The sequence below is a fragment of the Pseudophryne corroboree genome, chromosome 4, assembly GCF_028390025.1.
Source record: "Pseudophryne corroboree isolate aPseCor3 chromosome 4, aPseCor3.hap2, whole genome shotgun sequence".
Lineage (NCBI taxonomy): Eukaryota > Metazoa > Chordata > Amphibia > Anura > Myobatrachidae > Pseudophryne > Pseudophryne corroboree.
In genome coordinates, this window is record NC_086447.1 from 481656160 (window position 1) to 481671382 (window position 15223).

Genomic DNA, 15223 nt, shown 5'->3' on the forward strand with positions numbered 1-15223 from the left:
CCCGGGGGTTGATGTATCAGTCTCTCGACTGTCCAAAAAGGCGGTGCTGCCTGCCCCGTGCTCCTTTAATATAAAGGATCCTGGGGACAGGAAAATATAGGCTACACTCAAACCTTTTTACATGGCAGCAGGTGTATTGCAAAGGCTGGTCATAGCTGGTTGCTGGATAACTCATGCTATTCATTCATGGGCCACTAACATTCAGGAGAGCCTCTGGTCACTACAGTGACCCTCCTAAGGCACATACAGGACACTACACGCATGGGGAATATTAATGCTAGGACTTCTGCCATGGCAGTGTCGGTGCGCAGGGCCTTGTGGTTGCGTCAGTGGATAGCAGATGCAGAATATAAGTGCAGTGTAGAATCCCTCCCCTTCTCTGGGGAATGGCTCTTTGGGGTTGAGTTGGATACGTGGATTTTCAAGGTAACTGCTGGGAAGTCTATGTTTCTCCCCTCTGGGGCCCCGCCGGTGAGATGCTCCTACCTGGGGCAGTCTATTCAGTCCTTGCTGTCTAACAGATTTCAATCTAAGTCCAGAGGTGCCTCCAATGCCGCTAGAGGCATCAAAGGTAAGACAAGAAAGCCTGCAAACTCCGGGTTTCAGGAACAGTCCACCAGTTCTGCTTCCACTAAGGCCTCAGAATGACTGTGCCCACTAACCCAGAGGGGATCTCGAGGTGGGAGCTCAACTTCGTCACTTCAGCACCATCTGGGAGGTTTAGTAAGACCCATTTTGAATCTGAAGTCATTGAATCCTTACTTGAAGGTGTTAAAGTTCAAAATGGAATCCTTGCGAGCAGTGATTGCGGGCCTGGAAGACCAGGAATTTATGGTTTCCTTGGATATCAAGGATGCCTACCTTCATATTCCTATTTGGCTGCCTCATCAGGCGTATCTGAGGTTTGCCCTGCTGGACGATCACTACCTGTTCCAGGCACTGCCCTTCGGCCTGTCCACACTTCCGAAGGGTATTCACGAAGGTGATGGCGGAGATGATGTTCCAGCTCCGGGTCCAGGGGGTCAATGTTGTCCTTTACCTGGACAATCTTCTGATAAAAGCAAGATCCAGGGAGCTTTTATTGCTCCATATCGACTGCACTATCCACCTTCTGCCACACCATGGGTGGATCCTCAACTTACGGAAGTCCCACCTGGAACCAACTCAGCGGCTCCTGTTCCTAGGGATGTTGCTGGATTCTGTGGCCCAGAAGGTGTTCCTATCAAGGCGAGAACACTTCAGGAGATGGTTTGCATAGTTCTCTGACCTACTCGAGTGTCCATCCATCTTTGCATAAGATTGTTGGGAAAGATGGTCGCCTCATACGAGGCGATACAATATGGGAGGTTCCATGCCAGAACATTTCAGTTGAATCTCCTGAGCAAGTGGTCCGGATCGCATCTACAGATTCACTGAATGATTCGGCTGTCGCCTCAGGCCAGGATTTCCCTCCTATGGTGGCTACAGTCCTCCAGTCTACTGGAGGGCTGGAGTTTTGGGATTCAGGATTGGACCCTCCTCATGATGGATGCGAGTCTACGAGGATGGGGAGCTGTCACCCAAGGGGCGCAGTTCGAGGGCAGGTGGTCATCCCATGAAAGCCTCCTTCCGATCAACATTCTGGAACTTCAGGCGATCTACAATTCTCTACTTCGGGCCTCTTCTCTGCTCAGGGATCATGCAATCCAAGTACAGTCAGACAATACCACAGCATTGCCATACATCAATCGGCAAAGGGGGACAAAAAGCAGAGCCTGCATGCGAGAAGTGTCAAGGGTACTCCCTTGGGCAGAAAGACATGCAAGAGCAATGACCGCAATCTTCATTCCGGGAGTAGACAACTGGGAAGCAGACTTCCTGAGTCGTCACGATCTATACCTGGGAGAGTGGGGTCTCCACCAACGGATGTTCCAGCAGATCATCCACCGGTGGGGCTCGCCACAGATAGACATAATGGAAGCTTCACTGGTATTGCTCACGAGCCAAGGACCCTCATGCGAGGGCAGTGGATGCACTGACATCACCTTGGCCTTACCGGCTGGTCTACCTGTCTCCTCCGTTTCCGTTGCTCCCTAGAGTGCTAAAGCGAATCAGAAATCAAGGATTCCAGGCAATTCTGATTGCCCCGGATTGGCTTCGGAGGGTGTGGTACGCGGATCTTCTGGACATGTCCGTCGAAGACCCTTGGCCTCTACCATTAAGAAGAGATCTTCAACAAGGGCCGTTCGACTACCCGGCCTTATGGCGACTTCGTTTGACGGCATGGAGGTTGAGTGGAACATCCTAGCTCATAAAGGCCTTTCCAAAAAGGTTATTGCTACCATGGTTCAGGCAAGGAAACCTGTGACGTCAAAACACTATCATCATATCTGGAGAAGATATGTCTCTTGGTGCGAGGAACGCACGTATCCGCCTGCAGAGTTCCACTTGGGACGTTTCTTATGTTTTCTGCAGGCTGGTGTGGATAAGGGCTTATGTCTGGGTTCCATTAAGGTCCAGATTTCAGCGCTCTCCATTTTCTTCCAGAAGAAATTGGCTCTGTTGCCAGTTCAGACCTTCTTGCAAGGGGTACTCCACATACAACCTCCTTTTGTACTGACTACGGCGCCCTGGGAATTTGAATGTGTTGTTGGAAATTCAACAGTCCTCCTGGTTTGAGCCTTTGATTTCTGTAGAAGACAAGTACCTCACGTGGAAGATGGTGATGTTACTGGCCCTGGCTTCTGCTAGGCGTGTCTCAGATTTGGGGGCCTTATCGTGTAAAAGTCCATACTTGGTCTTTTACGAAGACCAAGTGGAGCTCAGGACTAGGCAGCAGTACCTGCCAAAGGTTGTCTCTGCTTTTCACCTGAATCAACCTATTGTGGTTCCGTCCAGTTCTGACACTTCTGCTCCTCCAGAGGCATTGTATGCAGGGCGAGCCTTGAAGATCTATGTCAAGCGGACGGCTCGGATCAGAAAGATGAATTCCTTGTTCGTGCTCTAGGATGCGCAAAAAAAGGGTTGTCCTGCTTCGAAGCAGTTCATTGCTCGTTGGCTTAGACTTACTATCCAACAGGCCTATGTGTTGGCAGCCTTACCTGTTCCTAAGTCTCTGAAAGCCCACTCTAAAAGATCTGTGGGCTCTTTCTGGGCGGCTGCCTGAGGAGTCTCGTACTTGTAACTATGCCGAGCTGCTACCTGGTCGGGGAAGAACACCTTTGTGAAGTTCTACAAGTTTGATACCCTGGCCAAAGAGGATGCCCAGTTTGGGCAGGCGGTGCTTCAGTAGTCTCTGCACATTCCCGCCCGTTTTGGAAGCTTTGGGGCATCCCCATCGTACTAATTCCCCAATATCCCTTATGGATGCTAGAGAAAATAGGATTTTAATACCTACCGGTAAATCCTTTTCTCGTAGTCCATAAGGGATATTGGGCGCCCGCATCAGTGCGTTGACTTTTCTGCCGGTTCTCTGGTATGTGGTTACCTGTTCAGCTGTTACTACTGTTGTTACCAGCCGTTGCTGGTTGTTATATGTTCATGGTGTGCCGGTATATAAAACTCACCACTTCTTGTTGCCATGTTCCTTCTCTCATATATGTGCTTTCTCTTTCGGGCACGGTTTTACCTAGACTGCATGTGGGAGGGGGCATAGAGGGGAGGAGCCAGCACACCCAGTGAAGAAATTTAAAGTGCACTGGCTCCTTTGGACCCCGTCTATACCCCATCATACGAATTCCTCAATATCCCTTATGGACTACAAGAAAATGATTTACTGGTAGGTAATTAAAATCCTATTTTAATTAAAGGTGACTTTGTATAATGGGGGCAGTACGGATGGTGTAATGGTTGGCATTACTGCCTCACAGTACTGAGGTCATGGATTCGGTTCTAACTGTGTGGAGTTTTTATATTCTCCCCGTACTTGCGTGGGTTTCCTCCGGGTACTCCGGTTTCCTCCCACAATCCAAAAATATACTGGTAGGTTAATTGGCTCCCAACAAAATTAACCCTAGCATGAATGTGTCTGTGTGATAGGGAATATAGATTGTAAGCTCCACTGGGGCAAGGACTGATGTGAATGGGCAAATATTCTCTGTACAGCGTTGCGGAATATGTGTGCGCTATATAAATAACTGATGATGATGATGATGATAATAATATAATAAGAAATGAAATTTTGTCACAATATGTGCCATTTACAACATCATAGTAGAATTGAAGTGTATGTATTGGGCTGTTTGAAGTATGCTGCAAATAAAAACATGTCAGAATTGATATTTATACTTTTTTTTTTTTCCTTCAATTTATTTATTTTTTATCATGCCTAAGACTGAAGTAGAGAGTAAAGTGAAAATGCAAAAAAGTACCCACAAGTCTGCTGAACTTCCAAAACTTGTGGTAATAGAGCTAAATATTGAGTCCAAATTCAGATGAATTGGTGCAAATAGAATTTCTCTGGCTTCACCAGTATGATATGTGCTGACCTATGGCCTGTGAATAATATAGATTAGAGATGAGCGGGTTCGGTTTTACTCAGATTTACCCGAATATCCTTATGTCAGGTGCAGGTGGGGCAGATATAACATGTGCAGAGAGTGTTATGGGCCCTACACACTTGTCGACCCGCCGCCGAGCTGCCCTACGGCACTGAATGATATGAACGAGTTCTCGTTCATTAATGAATGAGAACATTCATATCGTTCAGTGTTATCGCCCAGTGTGTAGAGCCCATAAGATTTGGGTGGGCTGTGTTCAAACTGAAATCTAAATTGCAGTGTAAAAATAAAGCAGACAGTATTTACCCGACACAGAAACAAAATAACCCACCCAAATCTAACTCTCTCTGCACATGTTATATATGCCCCACCTGCACTGTACATGGTTTTGCCCATTAGAGAAAGATATTGCTTTTGTGATCAGTTCTGAAATAAGGCCATTATTTTTAATACTATTGCTGTTGTGTACTCCAGATGTATATTTGCTGCTGCAATGTTTTTCCCATTTCATCTGGATGTTTCTGATGGTCAGCTTTTATTTTTTTATTTTTTTGCATTTCGAAATGTAAATAAATAATATAAAAAAGAAAAGAAAAAAATGCTTGGGGGCACGATTTTTGTGGTAAACATTACACTGGCTATCCCAGCAATTTCATTACCAACGGAATGCATACTCCCTATACCTGCGATATCCAATTGAATAAAATGGTTGTGGTAATTTAATCGCAAAAATCTACGGGTACTAAAAAAAAAAACAATTGTATTACTGTCCGCACATCTCTGATCAAAACTCGCCAAATTTCCAGTAGTATATACTGCTCCATCATTGTATAATGTGTACAAGAGTACCTAGAAGAATTGATGCCGATTTGAAGGCAAAGGGTGGTTACATCACATATTGATTTGATTTAGATTTCTCTTCTGTTTATAACTTTGCATGTACTTAATTGATAAAACAAACCATTAACACTTCTATTTTAAAATATTCTACCTTTGCAGCATTTTTTGCACAGTACTATAACTCCCTCTATACTATATATATATTTTATATACATACACACACACACACACACACACACTGCTCAAAAAAATAAAGGGAACACTTAAACAACACAATGTAACTCCAAGTCAATCACACTTCTGTGAAATCAAACTGTCCACTTAGGAAGTAACACTGATTGACAATCAATTTCACATGCTGTTGTGCAAATGGAATAGACAACAGGTGGAAATTATAGGCAATTAGCAAGACACCCCCAATAAAGGAGTTGTTCTGCAGGTGGTGACCACAGACCACTTCTCAGCTCCTATGCTTTCTGGCTGATGTTTTGGTCACTTTTGAAAGCTGGCGGTGCTTTCACTCTAGTGGTAGCATGAGACGGAGTCTACAACCCACACAAGTGTCTCAGGTAGTGCAGCTCATCCAGGATAGCACATCAATGCGAGCTGTGGCAAGAAGGTTTGCTGTGTCTGTCAGCGAAGTGTCCAGAGCATGGAGGCGCTACCAGGAGACAGGCAAGTACATCATGAGACGTGGAGGAGGCCGTAGGAGGGCAATAACCCAGCAGCAGGACCGCTACCTCCGCCTTTGTGCAAGGAGTAACAGGAGGAGCACTGCCAGAGCCCTGCAAAATGACCTCCAGCAAGCCACAAATGTGCATGTGTCTACTCAAACGATCAGAAACAGACTCCATGAGGGTGGTATGAGGGCCCGACGTCCACAGGTGGGGGTTGTGCTTACAGCCCAACACCGTGCAAGACTTTTGGCATTTGCCAGAGAACACCAAGATTGGCAAATTCGCCACTGGCGCCATGTGCTCTTCACAGATGAAAGCAGGTTCTCACTGAGCACATGTGACAGACGTGACAGAGTCTGGAGATGCCAAGGAGAACGTTCTGCTGCCTGCAACATCCTCCAACATGACCGGTTTGGCAGTGGGTCAGTAATGGTGTGGGGTGGCATTTCTTTGGGGGCCACACAGCCCTCTATGTGCTCGCCAGAGGTAGCCTGACTGCCATTAGGTACCGAGATGAGATCCTCAGACCCCTTGTGAGACCATATGCTGGTGCGGTTGGCCCTGGGTTCCTCCTAATGCAAGACAATGCTAGACCTCATGTGGCTGGAGTGTGTCAGCAGTTCCTGCAAGACGAAGGCATTGATGCTATGGACTGGCCCGCCCGTTCCCCAGACCTGAATCCAATTGAGCACATCTGGGACATCATGTCTCGCTCCATCCACCAACGCCATGTTGCACCACAGACTGTCCAGGAGTTGTCGGATGCTTTAGTCCAGGTCTGGGAGGAGATCCCTCAGGAGACCATCCGCCACCTCATCAGGAGCATGCCCAGGCGTTGTAGGGAGGTCATACAGGCACGTGGAGGCCACACACACTACTGAGCCTAATTTTGACTTGTTTTAAGGACATTACATCGAAGTTGGATAGCCTGTAGTGTGTTTTTCCACTTTAATTTTGAGTGTGACTCCAAATCCAGACCTCCATGGGTTAATAAATTTGATTTACATTGATAATTTTTGTGTGATTTTGTTGTCGGCACATTCAACTATGTAAAGAACAAAGTATTTAATAAGAATCATTCATTCAGATCTAGGATGTGTTTTTTTTTGTGTTCCTTTTATTTTTTTGAGCAGTGTGTGTGTGTGTGTGTGTGTGTGTGTGTGTGTGTGTGTGTGTATATCTATCATTATTTCTAATCTTTTTATTTTTCATACACTCTATATAGTCAAAACTCTAGCATATACGTTAGTATGACAGGAAAGGCTCTGCCTCACCTGACTTACCTCACTGCATGTCATTGAGTATCACCTGAGAGTGAAAGCCAGTAATTGGGCGCAGCGCTGCCAGGCCAGAAGGAAGAGAAGGTGGAGGAGGATGCTGTGGAAGACCAGGAGGACTAATTACTTAATTAAACTTATTGGAAACTTCCATTTGCCAAATCATGGTGCTAGAAGTGGGTTTCCATGGAGTTCTAAAGCAAATCCCGACATTTTTTTGCCTCCTCTGTGGCAGTGAGAAATAAAGCTGCAGTCATTTCTATGGACATTACGGAAACTGGTTTTCTTTCTGGCAGGTGACTAGGAAAAACCCTGCTTACTAACCTTTCTTTATATTAGGAAGAGGGAGCCTGGACTGCACAACCTAAGTACTTACAATATAATGGGATGTGCTACCTAGCAGAGACTTAGTACTACAACATAGAAACGAGAGCAGGTGCACCATACAGCCATTAGAATTATAATAATTGTAGTAATTTTACATCCTATCTGCGGTTTTTGACTAAAATTGGCCAATATTATGAGCCTGCCCACCAATAGTCAAGGTGACCTCATCAGGCAGGTCCCTAACATAGGGGTTCACCTCTGGGAAGCAGGATACCACACAAATAAAGGACAGCGGTAAAAAATCAGAGTGATAGTAGCTGCTGAGTGTTAGAAAGAGGACAGCAGTGTAGTCTCAGTGTTTAAAAAGTGAAGGTAGCTAATCAGTGTTAAGGGAGGTACACACGTAGAGATGTGTGCTGAGCGCTCTATCACAGAATGCTCAGCACACATCTCCCCCCGCCCCCCACCCGCTCAGCACACAGCGTGATGTGTGCTGAGAGAAAGGGGGGGGGGGGGTGCTCACTTCACCCGGCGGGTGAAGTGAGCGATCTGACTGGATTGTGGGCAGTATAGAGCCGGCGGCAGCGCGCATCACTATCGCCATGGGGCATACACACCGAGCAATGTGTGCTTCTTTTCTAAGCAATCGAAATTAAGCAAAAATCGTTACGCGTATATCCCCCTTTAGGCGCTTTCAAAAGTGAAAAATGGATGTGTGAAAATGTTATATAAATAACAAACAAACAGTGATATAAGTGCTAAAAATAAATGTAAAATGGTGATACCCCAAAGTGGCCCCACCAGAGCAATCCAAGGAGCACCACACCCCAAAAGTTCTCCCAACAACTGACTTGCTATATGATTAGAAATATCTGTGGCTTTGCTATGCAGACTGTACAGTCAGCTAATGCTAGGTCCCTATTTAAGACCTCAGAGGCAGTGGGTGGGGTGCAAATCCATATTGCACCCCAGTGAGTCCACTCCCTCCATCTGTGAACATCAAAGGTCAGATTAGCTAGATTGAGAAACAGACTGCAATTATTTGTTTTTGTTTTTAATTAAATTATTTTAGCAATTTACATTGATAACTTTGACCATATGTTTAAAAGAAAAAAAAATCAAATGTACAAATGCCCATTCTAGAAGTGTACTTTATCATAAAATGGACACTTGTAAGTGGGTGGGTGGGGGTGTGTGTGTATAGCAAATCCAGTTTTCACTTCAGGTGGGAGGAAGTGATGCCAAGGGTATTGTCAGTTTAATTCCTTGGAATGCAGAACTGCAGGTTTGAAGTCATTCTTGTGTAAATAAAGAGCATTGTGTTAATTAGTAAAGGTTGCTTACAAGAAAAAGGAGTTCTAAATAGTAACTTTTCATTTTAATACAAGCAGGATATACAAGAACTGTGATTGCTTTGTAGTGCTTATTTGCATGGAGTTCCATATCCCTCTGTATTTCTAAAATAGTCTCATCCAGAATTGTTATTTAGGGATGCAATATGAAGTATGTTGTTCAAATTTGGCCAGTTATTAAACATTATTGTGTTGCATTTAAGACGTTTACTGTTTTGCTCTTAATGTAATTCATATGTAGCACTTGTGTATAATTTGTTTTCCAGGCTTAACATTTGGGGGGGTTTTCCGATGTGTTTTTATTATTTATGTTAAATAAGCTGTCTTTTCCACTGTGTTACTGTTTTCCACTGATCTGTTGGTTCATATGCCAGCCTTTAATCAGCTTTGTACCAAAACTTTTCAAACAGACTATGAAATAACACGCTAAGTAAAACCCCAAAATTCCTCATGATTCATACAGTATAACCTTTTTTTTTTTTTTTTTTTTTGCATATTTGATTCCTTTAGCTTTAATAAAAACACATGGTTCTTCCTGCTATTAAAAATGAAACATACTATTAAACATAGATTATTTCAGCTAAACAAATGTTTTGCATTGACATTTTTTTTGTTCTCTCTTTCAGCCCCCCAAAACCAAAGAATGTGGAACTGCCCATTAGGCCCAAGGTTGTTGATAATATAGATGAGGCTACAACTGAAGCGCACTTCCCCAAAGGGAACATTGCTAGCAAAGTTTCTTTATTTGAGAATAAAAGAACAAGCCACAGGCAGATAGATTTTTATGCAACAAAGAATATTTCCCAGCCAAAGAAATTTGTTGAAAGAGCCAAACTGAATTTTGGGAAACAGGTAAAAGGGGCTGGCCTGAAAGACAGTAGCTCGTCAGTGAAATCAACCAGCGACATTCACACTGCCAATGGCAAAAAGTCTGAAAATGGTCATTGTGAAATAAAGGCAGACACAAGTCAGACAGAGATTGCCAATCATAAGGTGGATCATAAACCACGGGAAGACCGTACAGTAACTCTGACCAATCAGATGCAGATGGAAGACAACAGAAATGGTTTGGAAGCAGAAGGAGAACCCGTAACGCCCCAGTCAGAAAGTATTTTACCTTCAGTACTGGATAAAAAACACAATGATCATCCTGTTGAACTAAGCAAGTGTGATGTCCCTTTAAGTGAGAATAATACCACACTTAGTGATGATTTACAGTTGACCAGTAATACAGAAGACACATTGCTACATTCATCTCAAGACTCTGCTGATAATTTAGCTGGGGATATTACTCCTTTGGAAGGTGGTGTGGGTTTTAGATTAGATTCTACGTATACAGATATGGGTAATGCACACAATTCAGTAAAAAAAGAGCCTATTGTCTCAACAGATGTGCCCAATGATTGCCTGACTCAAGACTCCAACCCATCACATTTAGATGCTGTAGACTCTGTTTTGAAGTCTTCAGTACCTTCTACCACAGATCAGAAGCAAATAAATGACTGTAAAACAGTACTTGACAAAGACCGAAAAGCACAAGCACAGCCCACTGACGGAAAGGACATCACCAAGTCACCTAAAACAAGAACGAACAAAAAGAAAACTCAAATAGAAGAACCCATAAACAATGATGCCAAAAAAGAACTTCAAAAGGAAGACATCCTTATCCTGCATACAAATGATACCAAATCTGAGGATACCTGTTACTTACCAGGTATTGAAAACCTAAATGGAGATGTTCAAGCACAGTCTGAACCATTAACAGAAACCGAGGAAGTACAGAATCCATTAACAGAAACCGAGGAAGTACAGAATTGTGTAGAAGGTCTTAGGGAACATGATTTGTTACAAAAAGATATGATAAATGAAAGCAAGAGTCTACCAACTGCTGAATCATTGACTTTGGATGCAATTATTCAACCAAGCCGTGAAGAACCTATGGCTGGAGAGGTAAACAATGTTTCACCGATTTCCACAACATGCTCAGTTGAAACCAATAATGGACCTGCTATTCAAACCAGTAATGAACCAGAGGCTGAAAATTCCTGTGTTAAGTCGGTTTCACCACAAAGTGACGTAAGCCTACACCAGGCATTGGCAAACTCTCTGGATGGTGGGGAGCCATTACGTGAAGGTTGCTCCTCACAACAGAATGGCTTTTCTGTAGAGTCTAATAAAAATGAAAGTGAACAGATCACTCTGTGTAGTGATATTTCAGCCAAAGAAAGCAGCCATGTAGTCCTGCAGAATATCACTAAAGACATTGTCTCGTGTCCAGAAGCAGGAAAGGAGAATTTGGCTCAGTACACCAGTTATGAAAATGAAGTGAAATTAGCATCGGATATTGAACAGGAAGATAATTCACAAAAGGTTTCTGATCTGCCAGTGACTGAAAATAAACACTTGAGTGAATGTAGTGTTGATGTGGTTGCAGAAGAAATATCAGAAGATCTTATAAATACTGAAAACCAGCACAAAAATGTTTTGAGCAAAGTTGATAAGAAAGAAGTAGACTTTAATATTGACGTTGGTAACAATAATAGTAGTGATGTGAATGTGGACAATTTGGACCTGGTGGTTTCTAGTATACGTGAAAATGGTTGCATTGGTGACCCAGGTTCTAACACTTCTACTAATGGAACCCTCCATCCTACAGAGGATCTTGCTGAGAATCTCACCAATGTACAACATAGCCCTGATGGCAGTTTGAACGCCTCCATAGCAAGTGAGGAAAGTTCTTTAGATTCATCTTCAGACATGGAAAAGTTTGCTGAAGCAATCAGGAAGTTAGACAGCTCAATTACAGTGCCTCAGAAGAGAAAAAAGCCCAGAACACCTAAATCTCCAGGTCCATATTGTGGTTTACCACCTATCCGTGAGGATTACTTGGAAAAAATACTGGATACTGAATCATTCTCCTTTGGCTTAGGGAAGAAAGATAGAGCAAAGGAGCTAGCACCAATGGCATTATTTAAACTGCAAAGCAAAGAAACTGCTGAGAAACAGAGGCCAAAGCGGGCATCTGCTGAACAAAGCATGATTTTGAAATCTCTGAGATCACACAAAGAGCCACTTCCGTCACCACAGGAAACATGTGGCAAGGAAAAAGCAGATGTTGTAGACTTAGCAGTGAAGAGATCTCGCATAGAGTCCATTTATTCCAACTTCAAATCACCATTTGCAGCAAGAACTGAAGAGAATGTGTTCTCTCCCACCGTCACTACAGTCAGCACTATAACTACCTCCTTCGACACGCCCAGAATGGAGTTTACTCCCCTAGGCAAAAACTGTGATCTTCTAACTACAGACTCCGCCGAGACAGTTCATACATTAGTACAGGAAGGTAAAGGTGATTTAACACTGCAGTCCTCAAATTACTCACAAAGTGACTCTGCACAGCAAGTGTTATCCACACCTGTGCTCAGCATGGACAGTCACCTGGAATCCAGTAACCAAGAACACGCTGACTTGCCAGTAACACTGCCTAGTTTTAACGGCCACACTGAGGTAAACCATAGTACACCTGATGGAAGCAGGAGCGTGTTACCATTTGAAAGCACTCCAACATTAGACAAAGCTGCAAAAGACGTTTCAGAAGTCTTTTATTTTAAGGGCCAAGATCAAAGTTCCTTTATGCCAAGCCTCAGTTCAGAGGTGAGTTCTCTGTCTATTCAGTCAGTCTCTGTGTGTGTGTGTGTGTGTGTGTGTGTGTGTGTGTGTGTGTGTGTGTGTGTGTGTGTGTGTGTGTGTGTGTGTGTGTATACATTTATATTAAACGACTGCTGTTGCTAAGTAAATCATCTTCTAGTGTACACACAGTAGATCTGCACTTTTTTCTGTAAAGATTCCTCCAGTAAATTTAAATTTGAACCTGTTTTGTAATAATATATTTTCCTTTTTAGTTACTGTACAGTATTTGTAACTAAGGATATAGTGGTGGGGAGGGGAAGAGCTGTGCTGGACTACTAGCATACTTTTTCTATTCAATAGTAGAAATGCAGCTGGGGGGAAAAAATGACAAAAAAAGACATATGTTATGCATACAGAAAACTTTTAGAACAAGTGCAGCTAACAGGGTGGTTTTAGAAATCTAAGTTAGTGATTTGAGAATGATTAATTCCCCTTATGGAACCAGCAGTTTGGAAACTGAAAGAATGCCAAGATCCTTGTACTTCACCCTCCTCTAAGCATATGTTTTGCCTTTTGCTTAGTTTGTTTGAACCTTTACGTATATATGTTGTAAATCTTAGAAGTTGGTATTTTAATTGAAGGAGAGTATTGAGGATGTGACTTACACATTCATACTATATACACTGATAACAGGAATTTTTAATTTAGTATAATATTATTCAGGATTGTTCACTACCTTAAGATACTGACATTTTAGACAAGTTCTGACTCATTTATTTAAAAAAAATTTGCCTATCCCATGTGACCTGGCCAGTCTTTCTCCTTCCAATATTGTTAAAGGAAGTTTTCTGTTGCGACTTGTGTAGAATGTCTGTAGGCACCTTAATGTAAATGCCGATTCCCAGTGCTAATAAGAAGGGATTGCACTGCATGAGCATTCTTTTCACTAATATATTGTTTGATACACTTGCTCAATAGGTTAATTCATTTCTGTAGTAAATTACTTTCGACATGCTGTCCATACATAAAAGTTTAGTATTGTGCTTAAAGAGTGTTTTTATAAGTGCCGTTCTTCTATTGGTCCGGCTGTTGCATTGCTTTAACAGCACAGTCTTACATAACCTAGTTTGTTTCAAGAACAAATGAATAAACCTTTTTTTTTTTTTTTTGTATCAAGGTTAGCAGTAGCATTTTGACGCAACACTCAAAGTACAATATAAAACTCTATTACAGTTTGGTAATAATGTATTACGGTATGGCATCTAGTATGGTTTGGGTTTGCTAAGTAGTTTTGTATCATTTGGAGCACTAAAATCTACTAGTCTACATGTAAAAAATGTCTTCATTAAAACATTTTGCGGTGCTCCTTTCTGTGATTGCAGGAGATGACACTTGGTGATGGCATTATTAACAAGCAGAAGCAATTATGTACTCATTGTTCTCTAAGTAAAGGTCCAGACAATATCCATATGCCTTAGCTAGATGACAGTAGCCCCAATGAGAGCCACAGGCTGACAATGTTATGTTTTGGGATTGCTTCTAATGAAACATATTGCAGTGTTTGATCATAATTAATTTTACACAACCTGTCCGCAAAATTGACTTAATTTAAAAAAACAAAAAAAAAATCATCCTGTTTGATATTAATTGATTTAATAATTTTACTTTGCACTGTTTTAGGTATTTTCAATGACAGGTGCTGAGAAAATCAACCCCAGACCAGGAAAGGTAAAGAGGAATACCCCTGTATATTTTCTATATGGTGTAGTCACTGCAAATGATGGAACAGCTGACCTTTGTGTACTATGCTGTTACAGGTGGTGATTATTTCGGAGCCTGAATTTGGAGGTGCTGTGTTTGAAGTGTTTTCCGATGTGATGGATTGTTCTTCTTGGGAGCTCTCGCCTACAATTTGCATCAAAACCATAAGGGGATGGTTAGTATTAAAATGTGTAATATAGCTGCTAAAGTTTGCATTTGTACTATATGTGCATTTTCGTAATTTTCCATGTGTGTTTGGATGCATGAAAACCTGATGGGCAACCCATTTACAATGATAATAATAAAGAGCAGTGATGGACAACCACACATCTCTATTCTCCAACCATGTTAAGGATTAATGCAAAAAAATAAAACCGTCTCAAAAGAAACCTGGTTTCTCCACATTACTCATCCTAGAATTCCCGCACTCGTATTTAATCTCCACCATATGCCACTCACTCCACCCCACATACACTTGGGCAAATAATGTGCCCACAAGATCTCAAATCCCTACTTACTATAACATGCTCTCCACATGCCCTAAGACTTATTTGCATGCCTCCCAGACCTCCTCCCAGTGCCAATCAGACATCCTTAAATATCCCCACTTTATAAATCTACAAAACTTTGGTAAAAATACTTCCATAGGAAGTAGGGAGAGCACGTAGTGCAGAGTATGCTGCACTCTCTCCTCTACTGTTGTGTTCCCTGCAGAGAAGTCACAAGACAAACGCCAGCTGCTCTTGTCCACATCTCTTCTCTGATTTATAAGAAAGCAGAGACTAAGTCAGAGCAGGGTACAGGTGAAACCTCCGGGGACTGACTGTTTGGATGGGACATCAGAAGTACCAATGTTTTTTAAACATCGACCCAAAATATTG

General features: G+C 42.5%; 1 protein-coding gene across 3 annotated transcripts in view; it reads left to right on the top strand.

Annotated features, from left to right (window-relative positions):
• CRYBG1 (crystallin beta-gamma domain containing 1) overlaps positions 1-15223 on the top strand; it is a 542544-nt gene that overhangs the window by 403192 nt on the left and 124129 nt on the right. For all 3 annotated transcript variants that reach the window (XM_063917058.1, XM_063917060.1, XM_063917059.1), the window contains 3 exons: positions 9578-12605; positions 14262-14309; positions 14399-14517. In XM_063917058.1, the coding sequence (XP_063773128.1) occupies positions 9578-12605; positions 14262-14309; positions 14399-14517 (3195 nt within the window). The remainder of the gene's footprint in view (positions 1-9577; positions 12606-14261; positions 14310-14398; positions 14518-15223) is intronic.